Raw genomic sequence first — 20,715 nt, forward strand, 5'->3', positions numbered from 1 at the left:
GGGAGAATGCAGAGGTGGTGGGACTTGCTTGGCACAAGTGCCACAATAATGGAGGAGAGCAGCCACTCTTTGGATGGCACTTACTTGGAGCACGCTGCAATTAAAATTGCTTTGCTAAAAAGGGCAGGAGGGTACAGTGGCCGGGTTGTGGGTCAGTGTAGAGGAAAGGAAGCCTCACTTTCTATCCCTCCTAATGGTGAAATGCAAGAAGGAAGTCTCTGAGCTTAGCTACACAGGCGCTGTTATCAGTAGCTGTTAAAAACTGTTTCCACGGACCTGACTGTCACCTATGGCTCTGAGCCTGCTGTAATTAGCCCTTAAAAGGGCTGAAAGAAAGTTAAATCCCTATTCTGTATAGCACTGTGTGTACAGCGTACACAGCAGGATCGGCGACAGGAGCTGCGCCAGCGGTGACTGACACCCAGACGCAGAAGGCAGGTAATGGCGTCCAGACGGGCAGATACCCGTTTTTATAATGCAGGGACATGTGACATGGACATCCTATGACACATGCCCTTGCTTGTCTGGCAAACAGTCCACTTAGCTGTGTGTGCATGGCTGACATGCTAACCTTCCCCCCTACACGCGCGCTTAGGGAAGAAAGAAAAGAAAAAAAAAATGGCGATCGCCATTATCCCAGCAGCAGTGATCTGAAGGCGCTGTTCCCGCACACTATACGCTGAAATTTCATAATAGTGTGAGTCACAGAGTGAATTACACTATTACAGCAAAAAGCCAGCTAGTAATTAGTTCGGCTTTTGGCTGATAGCTCGAGTTACATTCGAGAATGGTTCTAACAAACTTTTAGCAAAAAGCTCGAGTTCTAGTTCGATCTAGAACACCCCCCAAAATCACTCAAACCGCAAACTGGAGAACCACGAACTGCGCTCAACTCTACTCAGGATAACCTGGTTCGGGCCTGGAAATAATCCCAGATATGTAGCCGGATGCCGATCCCCATATAAGTTTATGGAGACTCGAATCATAAACTTTGAAATGGTGATAGAATGGGCTAGGGTGATTAGAGCAGGCACTTTATACTTACTAGCCTCCGCGCTGCTGTAATGCTTCTTTCGTGGCCGCTCATTAATCTCATACAAATGTACTGCTTCCCCCACCCAACAACTGTCCTGACATCTCTGATTGGTTGCAATCAGATGGCGCCCCCACCCTCTATGACAAGTCTGACTGCTTGCAATCACAAACGCTTTCTGCATGACTATATTGGTGTAAAAATAAATAAATATATAAAAAATCTTGTCATAGGGTCCCCCCATATTAGGATACTCAGCATACAGTAGATAAAGCATATGGCTACAAGCTGCAGCCCGCAGTCATGTGCTTATGTTGGCTGTGTATCAAAATAAGTGAGACCCTATGCAGCTTTTTTAAAATTATTTAACTAAATGCGATACCCTCCTTTTGATACCAAGCCACTATAAAGCCGGGAGCTGGTATTCTCAAGCTGGGAAGGCCCTTGGTTATTGGAGCCCCCTCAGCCTAAAAATAGCAGCCTACAGCCGCCCAGAATTGTCGCATCCATTGGATCCAACAATCCCGGATCTTTACCCTGCTCATCCCAATTGCACTGGTAGAGTGGCAATCAAGGGCAATAAGGGATAATAACACTCACAGCTGCCACCACACTCTAGATTAGTAATGGGGAGGGTCTATGAGACCCCCATTACTAGTCTGTAATTGAAAAGAAATAAACACAAATACCAAAAAAATCTTTTATTTGAAATAAAATACAAAAAACACCCTCTTTCACCTCCTTAACCCCGAACACGTAGTTACGATGTAATCCACCCAAGGCCCCACAACGATTGCAGCTCTGCTACATACATACTGAAGGCACAGTGAGCAAGCACCAAGCATGTCTGCATGCTGTGGCTTCAGGCAGAGACTGACTGAGCTGCAGCAATGAGTGATGATGTTTATTTGCAGTCACAGCTAAAGGTTTCCATAGTATCCCACCTGTGACCCCAGGTAAATGGACATCAGGTAACCTCATTGAACACAGTAACCTCACAGACCAGCTTCTCCTGGCAGAAAACTGTGTTTTTGAAGGCAAGAGATGCAGATCTGGTGCTGCAATTTCTACACCATATTCCTGCACCCAATCTGCATCTCCTGGCTAAAAAAAACTGCATCAAAATCACATCATAAAGCATTTTTGTTGTATAAATATCTGCACCAAATCTGCATCTCTTGCTCAAAAAAAAAGCAATAACAATTTTCATGCAAATTTAATCTGCTGCAGCCTCTTCCTGAAGCCACAGCGTGTGAATATGTTTTGTGATCACACTCTGGGCCTCATTGGAGCTTATGTGAATTACATTGGAACTGGGAGTTTTGGATTTATTTAAGGTTTTAAAGAGAGTATTTTTTTTCCTATTTTATTTCAAATAAAATATTTTTGGATATTTGTGTTTATTTCTTCTCACTTACATATTAGTAATGGGGGATATCAAAGACCCTCCCCATTACTCATCTAGGGCTGCATGAGGTCCCTCTTATTTTGATACACAGCTAAGATAAGCACACAGCTGTGGCCTGTAGCCATATGTTTTATCTGTGCTGGGTATCATATTATGGGGGACCCTATGGAAAGTTTTTTTTATATTTATTTATTTTTACACTACTATAGACACACACACAGTGTCTGTGATTGCAAGCACTCAGACACACTGTCACGCAGGTTGGGGGCATCTTCTGATTGCAACCAATTACAGACGCCGCGATTGCCGTGGGCACTGGAAACAGTGCATTTGCATGAAGTTAATGAGCAGCCATGGAAGTAACATTACAGCCGCACGGAGTCTGGTGAGTATAACATACCTTCTTTACTCTTATTTTCTTACTTTTTACTTTATTTTTTTTTAATTACCCAGGTGGCCAGATCTGGATAATTACCTAGAGTTCCCTTACAAATCTGTGCCCAGGGCCACTCATCACTAGCTAGGATCACTTTTATCTTGTCCTCATGAACTTACATCGGGGCAGTTACATTCGTCTAAATGCCACAATAATACAAATCAGAGAAAACCCAGACACTATCTTGGAATATATATTTAGCAAGGTTTGCCAAAATGACAGTAGACGAAGACATCAAACTGACTTATTAATGTAAAAACATATATTAATTTTATCAGATGTAAACAAAAATAGGTAAAATACAATATACACTGTGTGCAGACTTATTATGCAAATGAGTATTTTGATCACATGATAATTTTTATACATGCTGTCCAAGCTGTATAGGTTTGAGAGCAAACTACCAATTAAGTAAATCAGGTGATGTGCATCTCTGTAATGAGGAGGGGTGTGGTGTAATGACATCAACACCCTATATAAGGGGTGCATAATTATTTGGCAACTTCCTTTCTTTTGGCAAAATGGGTCAGAAGAGAGATTTGACAGGCTCTAAAAAGTCCAAAATTGTGAGATGTCTTGCAGAGTGATGCTGCAGTCTTGAAGTTGCCAAACTTTTGAAGTATGATCACCGAACAATCAAGCGTTTCATGGCAAATAGCCAACAGGGTCGCAAGAAGCGTGTTGGGCAAAAAAGGCGCAAAATAACTGCCCATGAATTGAGGAAAATCAAGCGTGAAGCTGTCAAGATGCCATTTGCCACCAGTTTGGCCATATTTCAGAGTTGCAACGTTACTGGAGTATCAAAAAGCACAAGGTGTGTCATACTCAGAGACATGGCCAAGGTAAGGAAGGCTGAAAAACGACCACCTTTGAACAAGAAACATAAGATAAAATGTCAAGACTGGGCAAAGAAATATCTTAAGACTCATTTTTCAAAGGTTTTATGATCTGATGAAATGAGAGTGACTCTTAATGGGCCAGATGGATGGGCCAGTAGCTGGAACAGTAAAGGGCAGAGAGCTCCACTCTGGCTCAGACGCCAGCAAGGTGGAGGTGGGGTACTGGTATGGGCAGGTATCATCAAGGTGAACTTGTGGGACCTTTTCGGGTTGAGGATGGAGTGAAGCCCAACTCCCAAACCTACTGCCAGTTTCTGGAAGACAACTTCTTCAAGCAGTGGTACAAGAAGAAGTCGGTATCGTTCAAGAAAAACATGATTTTCATGCAGGACAATGCTCCATCACATGCATCCAACTACGCCACAGCGTGGCTGGCCAGTAAAGGTCTAAAAGATGAAAAAATAATGACATGGCCTCTTTGTTCACCTGATCTGAACCCCATAGAGAACCTGTGGTCCCTCATAAAATGTGAGATCTATAGGGAGGGAAACCAGTACACCTCTCAAAACAGTGTCTGGGAGGCTGTGGTGGCTGCTGCATGAAATGTTGATCGTAAATAGATCAAGCAACTGACATAATCTATGGATAGTAGGCTGTTGAGTGTCATTATAAAGAAAGGTGGTTATATTGGTCATTAATTTTTTGGGGTTTTGTTTTTGCATGTCAGAAATTTTTATTTCTAAATTTTGTGCAGTTATATTGGTTTACCTTGTGAAAACAAACAAGTGAGATGGGAATATATTTAATTTTTATTAAGTTGCCTAATAATTCTACACAGTAATAGTTACCTGCACAAACATAAATCCTCCTAAAATAGCCAAATCTAAAAAAAAAAAAACACTCCAACTTCCAAAAATATTAAGCTTTAAAATTTATGAACCTTTTGGGTTGATAGAGAAAATAGTTGTTGATCAATAATAAAAAAAATCCTCTAAAATACAACTTGCCTAATAATTCTGCACACAGTGTATATAGTAACTATATAAGAAGCAGTTAAATGTTGAGGACACAAATTAAGGCAGCACCAAGGACAATAGAATCAGCATAAATATTCGACAAATGTCTGGGCAGCAAAAAGCGTAAAGAGATACACATGGTAAAATAGTTAATGTAATAATAGAAAGGAACATACAGTATAAGTAGTAATAAATACTGAGCATTAGATAGATCCCATGTGCACAGCCCCTCTATTTTACCTATTTTTTGATATACTAATAAAAGGAATATACATTTTTAAAATTAACATGTTTTTTTCTATTGTCATTTTGGTGTACATTGATATATACATTTTTCTAGATACATGGTATTGTGTCTTCCCCAGTACTATGGGACCATGGTGCTGATTATTGTCCATTGTTAGAGTTCATTTAAAAAAACACACACTATACTTGGCTTCTGGTTCTATAGTATCCATATTTTTAGACATGCACACGTGATCAACCAAAAAGCCTATAAGGCTGTGTGCACACGTTGCGTTTTTTACCGCGGAAACGCTGCGTTTTGAACCGCAGCGTTTCAGTGGCAAATTGCAAGCGTTCAGCTTTCCCAGCAAAGTGTATGGGAAAGCTGAAAAATCAGTGCACATGCTGCGTTTCTTTCCGCAGCGTTTTGGATGCCAAAAATCGGTGCGGAAAGAAAAGCAGCATGTCACTTCTTTTGTGCGTTGTGGCTGCGTTCTCGCCCCCATTGAAATCAATGATGTGGGGTCAGAACGCAGCTACACCGCATGGACCTGCTTTTTTGTTGCGGTCCGCGGCCTTTGTCGGCATACAGAACGCAGGCATTTACCTGGAAGTGAGGTCAAGAGGCTTCCTGTTGACCTCACTTCCTGGCAAAGCCCCCGGTGTCGCCAAAGTGCCCGCCCCGACCCCCGACCCCCGACCCCCCTCCCGAAAATCCAACATGGCCGCGCGCACAGTAGCGCACCGGCCGCCCTGCTCCTATGTTATCTGTCGCATGTGCCTTGTGCCATGCGACAGAAAAATGCACCCAGGCCCTGCCTGTTCACCCCCTATTCCCCCCGGTGTCATACATACCTGTCCGGTCGCAGCGCTGATCCCCCGCGGCCCCCTCCTCCTTCACAGCAGACGCCGGCCGGTCACATGAGCAGAGCAGCTGACAGCCAGCACAGTGTTCAGTGTGAGCTGTGCTGGCTGCTCGGCAGTCTGCAGCTGTGACCCGGGGAGAGTGGGTGCAGATTTTTGCACCCACTCTCCTCAAATGGAGGGTCTGCCCTCTAGAAAATGGGGGATACGTTCCCTGAACGTGCCCCCATATTCTAGAAGGTCCAGAGCCGACGTGGGACATCCAAATGGATTTCTGCGGACCCATTTTTTTTATTAAATTGGAGAACAAGGGAATGATTTGGGGAGTGTTTTTTCTAATAAAAAATTTTTTGTTGTCTTTTTTTGCTTTTGTTTACTGTCAATTAGTTATGTCGGGTGTCTGATAGACGCCGTGACATCACTAATTGCTGGGCTTGATGCCAGGTGACATTACACATCTGGTATCAACCCCATTTATTACCCCGTTAGCCAACGCACCAGGGCGCGGGATGAGTTGGGGCGAAGCGCCAGGATTGGCGCATCTAATGGATGCGCCACTTCTGGGGCGGCTGCGGCCTGCTATTTTTAGGCTGGGAAGAGTCCAATAACCATGGCTCTTCCCACCCTGAGAATACCAGACCCCAGCTGTCAGCTTCACCTTGGCTGGTGATCTAATTTGGGGGGACCCCACGTTATTTTTTTTTTTATTCTTTATTTATAAATAAAAAAAAAAAGCCTGGGGAGCCCTCCAAATTGATCACCAGCCAAGATGAAGCTGCCAGCTGTGGTTTGCAGGCTACAGCTGTCTGCTTTACCCTGACTGGCTATCAAAAATAGGGGGGACCCCACGCCATTTTTTTCATTTTTTTATTTTATTTTTTTATTGGATAAATACTAAGCTAGGCACCCTTTAGTGCCACATGAAAGGTACTAAAGGTGCCAGCTTAGAATATTAAGGCGGGGGTGGGACGTTCTATATATTTGACATCCCTTCATCCATTGACGCTTTTTAGGTTGTGTGCCCACAATCAGGGTTTGCAGCGTTATGGGCGATGAGTGTTTTCCCTGCGTTCATAACGCTGCGTTGTGCAGCAGAAGCACAGTGGAAGGATTTTTGGAGATCCCATGCCCACTGTGCTTCTTTTCTCCGCAGCATAAACTGACCGGTAGCGTGGCTTCCCGAGCCTCAGCATGTCAATTTATGCTGCGGAGACGAGAGTGTTCTCTGCAGGTAGCATAGAGCTCCACAGCAGCCTGAACCCAAATCGTGGGCATGGGCAGCTGCAGGAAGGCTGACACTGTACTAGACGCCATGTCGCTGGATCATGGCCACATAGCCTTAGGCCCCTTTCACCCGTCAGTGATTCTGGTACGTTTGTGCTTTTTTTTAAACGTACCAGGATCACTGACATACGCAGACCCATTATAATGAATGGGTCTGCTCACACATCAGTGATTTTTCACTGCACGTGTCTCCATGCGGCGTACCCGCGTGTGCGTGATTGCCGCACGGAGACATGTCCATTTTTTTCTGGCATCACTGATGTTCCACGGACCACGCAGTGGTGTGATCCGTGAAACACGTGCCAGAAAAAAATGTGCTTTTAAAATAAAAATCATTTTAACTCACCCGGCGTCCAGCGATGTCCTCTGCAGCCCGTGCAGCTTGCTGCTTCTGAGCCGGCTCATTATTGTCGCGCATATTCATGATGCACGACACAGCCGACCCGGAAGCAGCTGCTTCGGGGGTCAGCGCCGGCCGGATGCTGCACCGCGGGAGCGATCAGCACCATGGAGAGCGGGAGCGGGCACAGGTGAGTTAATCTCTATGTGCAATCACGGGCCACGGAGAACGGAGCCCGGATTGCACTTAGACAACCCATGTGTGCCGTGATTCACGGCACACGGAGGGACATGTGCGTGTTTTACACGCCAGTGAAAAACGTCAGTGTTTTTCACTGACGTGTGAAACGGGCCTAAAAGTGAGAATATTGTTGCTACAGCAACATTTTGGGTGAAGTAGCTGTGGATTCAAAATGCTTAATATACTCCTGAATAAAATCCTTGATGGGTGCAGATTCCAAAATGGGGTCACTTGTGAGGGTTTTCTGACGTATAGGTACCTAAGGGGCTTGGTGCGCGAAGTTTATTTCAACTTTTCCAAAATTCAAATGGTGCTCCTTCCATTCCAAGCCCTCCCATTTATCCAAACAGAATGTGGAGAAGGAAATGACATCACAGGTTTTTTTTTTCCAAAGGTCTGTGTTCAACCAACTTTATTAACACTGACAAGTCTTAAAAAACGCACCTAAAAAAAGCATGAAAAACGCATGAAAAACGCATGCGTTTTCGATGCGTTGTTTCTCAAAAAGCATTGTTTACAATTCTCCCCTCTGCCAGAGGGTGCGTTTTTTTTCCGCGCGGAAAAAAAAGCAACGTGTGCACATACCCTAATAGTGGTACGCCACCAGCACAGAGGTCAGATGGAGTCCTAATAGACTATTGGCCTCATTTTTTTGAGTGCTACATCTGGGATTTCATGTAAATTGTGTGTTTTGTGTTTTGGAGATTTACACGTTCAGTGGAGAGCAAAGGAAAATTGTGAACCGATCCTTATTCCAATTGTTGAGAAGCAAAATTAACAAATAAGCATCGGTTCAAAAGCTGTTTGTATTTTTAAGCCTTTCAACATGCAGTATAACTGATAAAATCAAAGCCTTATTTTTTGGGTCACCACGATTACAACAATATCAGATTCATATTTTTTTGTTTTTGCTATTTTAACACATTGAATTTTTTTTTTTTTATAAAAAAATTGTTTTATGTCACCACATAGAACTTTTTTAGATTTTGGTCAACAGTGCTGTATGAAGGCTTTTTTTGAGGGATGAGTTGAAGTTTTAATTGGTACCATTTTGAGGTACATCATGTCTTTTGATTGCTTTTTATTCAAACTTTTCCTTTGCAAAATGAACAAAAACAGCAATTCAGTTATTATTTTTAAATTTTATTTTTTACATTATTCACCCTGTGATGAAAGTGATAAGACCAATTTATACTTGATGTCAATATGATTATAGCAGATTTATATAGTCTTTTTTATGCTTTGATACTTTTAGGCTATGTGCGCACGTGTGCGCTCTGCACCGCACCTAAAAGGTGCGCTTCAGAGCGCAGCTGAAAAGCTCCGTTCTGAAGCGCATGGTGCCGGCAGAGAACGTGCGCTCTTCATGCTGCCTCTCCCTATAGACAGCATAAAAACCGCACAGAAGAAGTGACATGTCACTTCTTAGAACGCAGCGTTTCGGGCAGCAGCCGAATCGCTGCGTTCTAATATGCCACGTGCGCACGTCTCCTGCACAATCTCCATAGATTGTGCAGGGGACTCAGGACGGATGCAGTTACGCTGCGGTGCAGAACGCAGCGTAACTGCATGCAATACGCACATGTGCGCACATAGCCTTACACAGTAACAACACCTGAATTTTTTTTATTTTTACTGAAAGAGCCACATGAGGATGTAATATTTGTGCGACAAGTTGATGTTTTCATTGATACCATTTTTTTACATATGACATTTTGAATGCTTTTTACAAAACTTTTTATCTGTCAGTATGATGAAAAAGCTACATTCTCCATATGTTTTTTTATTAGATTTAATTTAATGTTTTTTCCGTTCAGAATAAATAACATAACTGTTTCATAGAGTGGGTTGTTCTGGATGTGGTATGTATGGGTGGCACGGTGGCTCAGTGGTTAGCACTGCAGCCTTGCAGCGCTGGGGTCCTGGGTTCAAATCCACAATCCACTCCGGGTTCTTTGGTTTCCTCCCACACTCAAAAGACATACAGTTAGGGACCTTAGATTGTGAGCCCCAATGGGGACAGTGTTGCCAATGTATGTAAAGAGCTATGGAATTAATAGCGCTATATAAATGAATAAAATTATTGTTATTATGTACTGTACATTTTTTTTTTACACAAAAGCAGCATTTTTAGTGGTGAAACAGCTTTTTGTTATTTTTTGTGCTTTTTTTATTATTTTTACATTTATTTAATGCATTTTACTTAGTCCCACTGTGTGACATGAATATTTTTCAGTTTCATATGTGGTCTCATGCACTACAGTAGTCACATACTACATAGTGCAGTGCATGAGATCTGTCAGACTTTCACTGACACAACCTGTTAGACCAGACCACTATACCCAGAAGTGATTCGATCACCTTAGGTAGCAGTAGCAACTATCGGCACCATCGATGGTGAGGGTGAGGCACAAATAGGGTGAAAGTGGGAGCCCTTTCCCTCTTTTAATCATCTAGATGCATGACTATTGAGATTAGAATGATCGCTTGGCTAACACCTATAACATTCGACTCTCTCATATAAAGAAACTTGACTTGTCCAATCCCTCATGTGTTCTCTATGACAGAGCCACTACTAGACTCCTCTGGCAGCAGTTGATTACCCAGAAAAAAAAAAGATAGGCAGTTGAAGAGTCAGAGGGCTCCCATATACCGTACATGCACATCAGACTGTTGTCCAATCTAGCTAATGTCAGATTGTTCAGATGACTTATGTCTAATGTGTACGGGGTCCTTTAGAGCCACTATTTACAATGCTTCTTCCATGTCTACATAAAGGATTTATCTCTAAAAAGTTCAGTTTAAAGTACAGGTCAGTTTCTCTACATTTTTCTAAAGAGAACAACCTATTTGCTCCAGCCTCCATATTTCTCTTTGAGTGAGATATTTCTCAATATACACGGTTAACCAATCTGAATTACAATCTTTGCTAATCTGGAGTTCCTTGCTAAAATGAGTAAAAGAAAAATAAAGCCTCATTTGTTTAACTAAAGTTTTATATTTTAATAATCCTCCTTTACTTTTGTTACTTTTTTTTCTAGCTAGCGATAGCTTCAGGGTTCTAAAGAAACATCTGCCTCCTTAAATCTGAAAGATACTATACAGTATATACACAAAGTAATATGACACATATTGACGAAAATCATCTAAATTACAATCTGTAATATTTACAAATATTTACTATATATTTTCAAAGATCATCTGGGATCATTTAACCTAATCTCACAAAACATAATAAACATCTGATATAATATTTCGGTGAATTCCTACTCTACCATATATCGTATAGCTCCATATGCTTGTTTTATAGTTTAATGAAATGTAATATTTCTTATTTGCAGGGTAGCTCTCCTTGGAGGATATATAGAACGTCAAATTATTATTTAGTCATACATAACTGATTCCAGCAAAGACTGATTATCTCTATTTCCCCTGAGTCTGTCTCACCATATCTTAATTTCCCCAGATATATCAACCTCAGAATTTTGCACAGCTCTTCTCTCCCTCTTCATTTTATAGGCTAAACTGTAACGATATTATTTGACTAATAAGTGTATCCCTTATAAATTGAGAAAGTGGTATTTGGGAAGGAAATTAAAGCCTTTGGGAAACTGGAGACATTCCATGTAGCACTTTTATGGTATTTGATGGAAGAATTATGAGAGAATGATTAAGGGTAAAAGATTTTTATGGCAGAAACTTATGATTATAAAGATACCAACATGCATGCAGATGAGATACACATTACATGTGAGATGTGCAAGATATTGGTAAGAAATAGCAATGGAAAAAAAAAATCCTACATTAAAGGAGAACTCTAATTATATTCTGTGCTAAGAGTTACACATTGCATGAATCTAAAGCCCCCATCACATTTAACGACTTACCAGCGATCCCGAAAACAATGCGACCTGATAAGGATCTCTGGTAAGTTGCTGGGAGGTCTCTGGTGATATGTCACAAAGTCAGACCTTACCAACGATGCAGTAACGATGAGCGACCTGTATAACGATGAGCAACCTGTATAGGAGGTCATTGTTAGGTGTCAAACAAAGTGATGTGTCCTGCCCAGCAGGATATCACCTTTGAAGAAAATGGTCTGAACCCTTCGGCAACGACTAGCGATCTCACAGCAGGGGCCTAATCGCTGGTAGGTGTCACACAACGAGATCGCTGGCAAGATCGTTACTGCGTCACAGAAATGGTGATGCAGTAATGATCTCGTTAGCGATCTCGTTGTGTGTGACAGGACCCTAACACTCTGTCTTCTCTTCTTACAGGTATTCATCTCATCCATGTGATGTATTTAACCAAACCCAAATTTCCAGTGTGTCTAAATGATACTTATCTCATCCATCTTACTTTGCTCCCTGTTGTCGTAAGGCCATCTCACTAGTTCAAAGACTTTATGATCCTTGTTGGCTTGCAAGCTGTTTGTATTTGCATCTTAGTGCCTAATGCTGTCTTAGGCCTCTTTTACACGTACGTGCCTACGGTACGTGTATCGTCTGTTTCCTCACGTAACGGAGACACGTACGCACGTCGACCTATGTCTTTCTATGGTGTCGAACAAACGTATGTATTTTCGCATGGAACGTGTGTCTGTTCCGTACATATGTTTGTCCATTTGTTTCGCATGCCGACATGTCCGTTTTATCTCCGGCATCACGGGTGTCACACGGAACGCAATCATGTCACAAGTAACACACACGGACCACATGGATGTGTTCCGTGTAACACGCACCGGAGAAAAGACACGTGTCTGCGAGAAAAAAAACAAAACTTTACTCACCTTCTCCTGCCCTCCTGTCTCGGCCACTGCTGTCACTTGCTGCCGACCGCCGCTCATTATGCTCATTTAATATTCACTTCACTGCGGCTGGAAGCAGCAGCAGCAGCGGGGAGTCGGCAGGACCGGAGACTGACGATCAGCACCATGGACAGCAACGTCAGGGACAGGTGAGTAGAAAGTGCCTGTTTTCCGTGTGTTATCACGGATAACACATGGAGAACACACGTGGGCCATGCACACAGCAAGCCGAGGGCAATACGCACCTTTGACACGTTCGTGAAACACGTGCGTTATTTTCACAAACATATAAAAGAGGCCTTAAAGTGAATATGTCACTGGGTGTTTGCTTAGTGTAGTTTTGATAAAATCCCTGTTTAAATCAGCAGTAGATTATCATTAGAGGACTACTTGGCGTGTCATGTGAGGTAGTCCAGTATATGCGTGAGCTCTGTATAACTGTAAGATCTGAAGCAGAGAAAACATTAATTTTATCAAAATGAGAGCAACCAGCTCAGTAAGTGACACATTTCTGTAATCAGGGTCTCTCTTATGCTGCTCTCAGATGAGGTAGCAAATACCTGGTGACAGATTTCCTTTACGTTAAAATTGATGTGTTAATGAGTTAAGTTAGACCTAGTTGTAAGCACAAACCTCTCTATATATTTAGATACAGCTAAGGATAAGGCACTTGTGCAGATTTTATTAAAGTGCCAGATTTTTAAAAGTGCCCTGCAGTTAAACATGGCAGTTATGCGGGCGTCACACGAGACGAGCTATCGCGCGATGCATCGTCAGGGTCACGGTTTTCGTGATGCACATCCGGCATCGCTTGCGACGTCGTTTCGTGTGACACCTCCGAGCGACGCAGAATCGCTCACAAATCGTGAGTCGTCTACTCGTCTCTTATTTTTAAAATATTGTTTCTTTTTAATGGCGCCGGTTGTTCATCGTACCCGGGGCAGCATACATCGCTCTGTGTGACACCCCGGGAACGATGAACTGCAGCTTACCTGCGTCCCGCAGCTCCGCTGGCAATGCGAAGGAAGAAGGTGGGCGGGATGTTTACGTCTCGCTCATCTCCGCCCCTCCACCTCTATTGGCCGGCCGCTGTGTGACGTCGCTGTGACGCCGAACATTCCTCCCCTTTCAGGAAGTGGATGTTCGCCACCCACAGTGAGGTCATTCAGGAGGTAAGTACATGTGACGGGGGTTTAACGACTTTGTGCGCCACGGGCAACTAATTGCCAGTGACGCACAAACGACGGGGCGGGTACGATAGATCGTACCGTGTGAAGCCCGCATTAGACATTGCAGGAGAAAAGTAAGTCATGCAAGACTATCAAACAAACTTGTTCCTAATTAATTTGTGCTGTAAAATATAATCATCACATGTATTTGTATCATTAAGGTGCTAGATGCTTCAATCCTTCATATCTACTGCCCTTTCACACACTCTGTGCACTCCATCTTTACTAGTTCTTCTCTCCTCCCCTCTCCTATGTATGGCTCTCATGCTATTTTTACATTATAATGCCACAAAGATCCATTCACTCCCACTATATAACACAAGATATGCTCTTACAAATCAATTAACCATCTACTCACTCTCTATTCTGCTTCCTTTAGTCACAGGCAATATCTCCCCTAACTCAGGTCCTTCGTGAAATAGTACATTTAACAACTTCTTTACTATTTTCAGAAACCCCTGGAATCTTATCAATATTCCTTGCATGCCTTTGTCTCATTTAACCTCTGTGCCCTCTGGAACCCATGATCAGCAGGTAAACTCTCTTACATCCATGACTTTTTCCTTTCAAATTCCCTCAACCTCCTAGCTCTTACTGTGACCTGTATCCAGCAGTTGGACACTACCTTTGCAGCTGCTCTCCCGTATGGTGGCCTAAAATTTTCACATGCTGCCAAACCCTGTTGGTCTGCTGCTTTCAACAAATGGTGCTTTTCAAGTCATCCCTCTTACGCCCTCACTTATCTTCCCTTCTTCTGAAGTCCACACTGTCAGACTTTACAGGTTCTTCTCCCCGTGAGAGGCGGTTGTGTATTGCTCTACAGGCCACCCTTGTCAGTTCCTCATTTACTTTGCCACTTGGCTTCCACAGTTTCCAGCCAGTGATATTTCCACTCTCATCATGGGGGATGACATCCTTATTTCCAAGAAATCAACATTTTTTTAATATATAAATGAACTGTTAAGGTCTTTGGGCCAGATAAAAATTATTCTGAAAATCTGCCTCCATAGCTTATTTTAACTAAAAGGAGGTGTTACCAGTATGAGACCTGTAGATCAAGAGAGGAGACTTTCAGTCATTACATGTCTCACCCTGGAAACACCCCTTGTCATTTAAAATAAGTTCTGCTGGAAGATTCTCAGGAAGATTTATGTCCTGCCCTTAAATCTAAACAGCTAATTTGCATATTAAGAACAATGTGGATTACTCTGGAATAAGACATGAAATCACAGATAACAAGGCATCATTTTATTTAACTTACTATTATCTACATGCCCATATAGTCAACGTAGGAGGGTTGATCCCACTGACAGATTCCCTTTTAAGTATTTCCCTCATTTTGGAAAATCATTTCACTTTTTTGAGAATTCAGCATGCCAGAACAAATCAAAGCTTCAACACTAATGTATAAGGCTACAGTAGGAAATATGATATTTTATAGATTTATTACCATCATATCATAAACACATGCAGAGGCATTTACTGTATGTATAATTGTGCAGATTTTTAGAACAGTAGTACCCTAAGTAAATTTGCATTTCCAAGTGGCAAATACAAAATATATAAGAAAAAAAATCTTATAGATTTTTTTTTAATACAATACTTTTTTCTGACCAGGATCAAATTTAGACTATAGGATTAATGACTATTATTGTATTAGACACTTACATTACGAAGTTGATCAAAAGCAAATTTGAAGCCTTCCTTGTAGTCTGTGGTTCCTTTGGCGGTGATGTTATTGACTGCTTCTTTAAGAACCTTCTTATTTCTAACATTTGCTTGAACAAGATGATGGAAACAGCTGACATCGTGAGCATTGCTGTTAAACTAAAAGAAGGAAAAGAAAATAAGGTTATTATAATAAAGTTTTAATTTTATAGTAAGTTTGACTTTTCTAATACACAAAAAAAATAATTCTGGAAGAAAATCAAAGACAGCACAAGTTATATATTCTCCTGGCTCAATTCCCAATTAAAAAGCAATAAAGCTGCCATTGATGCTTCTAGTTCCCATCTGTTTACTCTGTTGGATATTGATTTGTTGGTTATGCACACATATGTAAGGCAAATTTTTCTGTTAGCATTAAATCAAAATCAGATACTGTAATATAGAATAACAATGCCTAAGGCTTTTATAGAGCAGTGTGTTCCTTCTTATAAATTATTATATTCTTAAAAGATATGTGTCACTATATAACTCCAGTCTATATAAAAAGTTACATTCAAATTGTAAAAAATGCATGCAAACCTACAGTATGTGTTCCTATGGTTACTGGTTATAACAACCTATGTCTGCATTATAATCTTGCAGTCATATGTTAGGCTGGGATCACAAGTCTTGCAGTCATCAGTTGTGACAGATCCATTACAGATCCAACTGCAAAAAATCCGCGGTGGCTCAAGGGGTCTTCGGACCCGGGAGGGGACGTGCGGCCACTCAAAATAATAGGGGGCTGACGGAGTGAGCTTGCTCTCAGGGTTCACGCTTGGGATTTTCTGGACTGTACATTGGGAAAGTCCTATCCCCCTCGTTGCGCTAGTACCCTGTTTTGGAGTGGGTAGAGAACGGATCTTGAAGGCTCCGTCCTCGTCAGTTGAATTACCAGGATGCTTGAAGCTACTTCCCGGCCTAGGGTCCACGTACCCCGTTGTGCCCTGGCCCCTGCCCGGAGATGGCTCAAGGCCGCCGGCTGCCCTCTTTGACAGTCCGTGCCCCTTGTCATGATCCCCTGCAAGCGGGGTTCCAGCTCCTACCAGGCCCAGACCAACGTCTGCCACCTAGTATTAGCAAGGAGCCCAGTTCCTGTCCTAATCCAACCGACTTGTGACCTCTCCTCACGAGAGTCACCATTCAACTGACTGCTCCTCATACTCCTGACACTCCCGACCCTCCCTAACCAACCCCCCAAGTGGGCGGCCCAATTCCCTTCAGGCTACCCATTGGTGTGTCTGGTGGGTGTGGTACAGAGTGTTTCTATGATTTCGATTGGCTTGTTCTAAGCAACACCAAAAGTCAGGGACCCGTAACCAAGGAGGATGTGGATACTGTGCAGAAGGGCAGATTGCACAATACCCTGTGACGACCTGATAGGCCAGGGCATCACACAAACACAACTTTTTTGTCCATTGTTAAATAATGGATGTCAGATGGATCAGTTTTTAACATGTGGAGCCTATGGACAACCGATCCGTTAACAGATTGCTATTTATTGTCCATTTATAACAGGTCTGCTAACCTCTTCCTGACCGATGACTTAATCACTGCCGACCGCTGAAGTGAGCTGGCGATGATCCCCACACGTCTGCTGATTTGAACAGCAGACATGTGGGGCTAACAGGAGCGTGTGGATCCACGATCCACCTGCGCCTGCTTGCCATTAAGATTACACTGTCAGAGGCCCCCTTCACACGCACGTGACAAAAAACGAACTGTTTTTTCACGGACGTATTAAACGGGTGGTTTGCTCCCCGTGTTCTGTGTTTGTGGCACATGCGTGTTTTCCATGTGTTATACGTAATAACACATGGAAAACGGAAAGTCCCGCCTTACCCGATTCTTCCGGAGCGGTCTATGGTGCTGAATGACAGTGTCTGGCAAAGGCCACGCCCCGCTGATGCTGCTTCCGGCCCCCAGTGAAGAAGATGGGTTGTTCAAATTCACTGGGGGTCGGATGCAGGTGAAAGCCGCGGCAGGGCTGGTGGAGGTGAGTATGTGGTTTTTTTATTTTCACAATGACACGTGTGTTTCTCTGGTGCATGTCACGTGGGACCACATCCACACTACATCCGTGTGGTACGTGTGTGGGCCGCGTGACATCCGTGCTGCTTGAGAAAAACGGACATGCCTCCGTATGGAGCACATGGGCTCACGTCTGCTCCACACGGAGGCACGGGCCAATTGCTGGACACGTGCGTGCACATAAACCCATTGATTTTAATGGGTATATGTGTGCCCATGTCTCCAGTACATGCGGAAACGGGCTTAGCACATACCAGAGACACGTGCATGTGAAGGGGGCCAAAATGTGATAACATGATTTAAATGGCTGCGGTCGGAATTGCGCTGTTCCTTTCCACCATTGGAGGCCCTGTGACATGTCCATGAGGAGCCGATGGTTGTCATGGTAGCTCGAGGTCATGTGATGACTCCTGACGTGACCATGATGTATTGTAAGCACTAGCTCTCACAGGAACGCTGCATTTCTGCTGATTAGAGCTGTGTACCTCCAAAGAGCAGAAGGGAATAAGCGATCAGAATGCTGATCCATAAAGTCCCCTAGGGGGTCCAGTAAAATAAATAAAAAATGTAAAAAAAAGTTTTAAAAAATGTGAAAAAAATTAAAAAAAAACCTAAAACTTCAAATCACCCCCCCATTTGCCCCTTTGAAAATAAAAAAAATTAAAAAAATACACATATTTGGTATCATTGCGTTCAGAAATGACCGATCTATCAAAATATAAAATTAATTAATTTGATTTGTACACCGCGTGGTGAGAAAAAATTCCAAATGCCAAAATTATGATTTTGGTTGCCACAACATTTTTTGAAAATGCAATAACAGGTGATCAAAACATTGCATCCGCACAAATATGGAATAATTAAAAATGTCAGCTCAAGATGCAAAAAATAAGCCATCGAGGAACCCCAGATCTCAAAAAATGAGAACACCATGGGTCTCGGGAAAATAGCGCCAAAGATTTTGCAGAAACTTTAGATTTTTTTTTAACCTCTTAGATAAAAGTACACATTTGGTATTTACAAGCTCATACTGACCTCGGTCGCTGGTGGCTGATCTCTAATCGCTGTGGAGATCTGCCTGATTGACAGCTCACCAGCAACCAAGTAGCGACGTTCCAGGGATCCCTGCCAGGTCAGATCGCTGGTGCGTCGCTACGTGTAATGGGACCCTTACTCTGTTAGGCCTGCTTCCTGTTCTGTTCTATCTCTAGCTTATTAAGAAGAGGGGACAGATGGAAATGAGTAACACATGCCAGTAGTATCATAAGCTGTACGCACAAAAGGGTTAAAGACTTCATAAAGTTGATTATTTTTTAATTATAGAAAATGACTGATGATGAAGAATGATGAAGGGAATCAGTCAGCAGGTTTTTGCCACCTAATGTGAGAACAACATTATATAGAGACAGAGAGCCTTATTCCAGTGATGTATCCATTACTGTCCTATTTAGTGTAGTTTTGACATCAGTGTTTTATTAAAAGAAGGAAATTATTAGATGACTAGTAAACCTGCTGTCTTGAAGTCCTCTGTATTCATGTGCTCTGTACAAACCCGTCCCTACCACTGACTGCCAGCTTTCTGCCTATGCACAGTATACATAGAAAGCTGCCAATCAGTGATTGGGGTGAGGTTATACAGAGCTCAGCATTCAGAGAACTGGTAGATCTACAGCAGATAAGGTTTCCTTCACATGTACACATGGCATTTGTTTTTTTCATTGATACCACATATAATCATTATAATCTATGGTGAAATTCACGTCTTTGTTTTCACATCGACCGTTTGTCCATGTGAACCACATGGAGACATGTACATTTTTTCTGGAAGTAAGGATGACAAGGGCCAATATAACTCTATTGCTCCATGGAAAACACGTACAGCATATGGATGGATCTGTGAAAAACATCCGTGTGCCATCTGTGTGCTGTACATGTTTAATATTACAAAGTATAGGAATATGTCTGTAATTCTATTCATTCTTTAGCCATACCAGAAAAACACTGATGACACACTGATGGAAAACACTGTACATGTTTTATACATACATATGTAGGGGGCCTAAGGCCCTGTGCGCACGCTGCGGATTTACCGCGGATTTTGCCACGGATTTGCCGTGGATTTGCAGCAGAAAATGTGTCTAACATTGCTGCAGTCATTCCACAGCAACTCCTATGGGTTTTAAAAAATGCGGATTTTCCGCTGCGGAATTAATGAACATGTTACTTCTTTTCCGCAGGTGCGTTTTTTGCCATAGATAATGGTAAAAATCCACGGGGACCAACTTGCGGAAAATCAACGGTAAGTCCGCGGCAACCCGCGACAAATCGTGGCAAAAACGCGGGTGCGGTTTTACCGCGGTTTTTACCGCTGGTGCGGGATTCTTTCAGAGGGTCTGTTTTTTTCTTAAGAAAAATGCACTTTCTTGTGCGCACATATTAGGCTATATGTGCACTAAAAAGAAACTGACCCGCTGAAAGAATCCCGCAGCCACGGCAAAAAAACGTGGCAAAACCGCACCCGCATTTTGTTGCAATTTGCCGTGGTTTTACCATGGTTTGCCACGGATTTACAGCGGATTTTCCACAAGTTGGTCCTCGTGGATTTTTACCATTATCTATGGCAAAAACCACAGGTACCTGTGGAAAAGAAGTGACATGCTCATTTATTCCGCAGCGGAAAATCCGCAGGTAAATCCGAGGGTATAAAAAAATGCAGTGTGTGCACAGCATTTTTTAAAACCCATAGGATTTGCTGGGAAATGAATGCAGAAATGTTAGACACATTTTCTGCAGCAAATCCGCGGTAAATCCGCAGCGTGCGCACTGGGCCTAAAACATTTATTATTTCTAAATGTTATTTCATCAAAATGACAGTAGGCAGTCCAGTAAGTGACATATGGGTAGAATCAGGGCCTTTGCACTCACGGAATCTTGCACTGAAATGACATAACAAAAACCTGGTGACAGATTCCCTTTAAAGATCTAAATTCAACTATTGTTTAAATCAGGTTTGCATGTACATTTTTTTTTTTGCTTTTTTTATTTGTGATACTTTTTTTTAACCTTTTTCATATAACTATACACAAACTCAGCCTGGCGATTTTCATAATGGCCACTAGACATAATATTAGACTACTACTTCCTGTTGGACACATGGATAATTGTAGTGATTATCTGACTTTGACCCAACTGAATTGCACCAAAGTATATAATGCTTGTGCCCCAACCTGTGCAAAAGTCACTGAAATGGGAA

General features: G+C 42.5%; 1 protein-coding gene across 4 annotated transcripts in view; it reads right to left on the minus strand.

Annotated features, from left to right (window-relative positions):
• The window catches only part of CACNA2D1 (calcium voltage-gated channel auxiliary subunit alpha2delta 1), a 1,186,557-nt gene that overhangs the window by 246,088 nt on the left and 919,754 nt on the right, over nucleotides 1–20,715 (minus strand). For all 4 annotated transcript variants that reach the window (XM_075345217.1, XM_075345220.1, XM_075345219.1 and 1 more), the window contains exon 11: nucleotides 15,393–15,551. In XM_075345217.1, coding sequence (XP_075201332.1) covers nucleotides 15,393–15,551 — 159 coding nt within the window. The remainder of the gene's footprint in view (nucleotides 1–15,392; nucleotides 15,552–20,715) is intronic.

The sequence above is a fragment of the Anomaloglossus baeobatrachus genome, chromosome 4 (genome assembly GCF_048569485.1).
Source record: "Anomaloglossus baeobatrachus isolate aAnoBae1 chromosome 4, aAnoBae1.hap1, whole genome shotgun sequence".
Lineage (NCBI taxonomy): Eukaryota > Metazoa > Chordata > Amphibia > Anura > Aromobatidae > Anomaloglossus > Anomaloglossus baeobatrachus.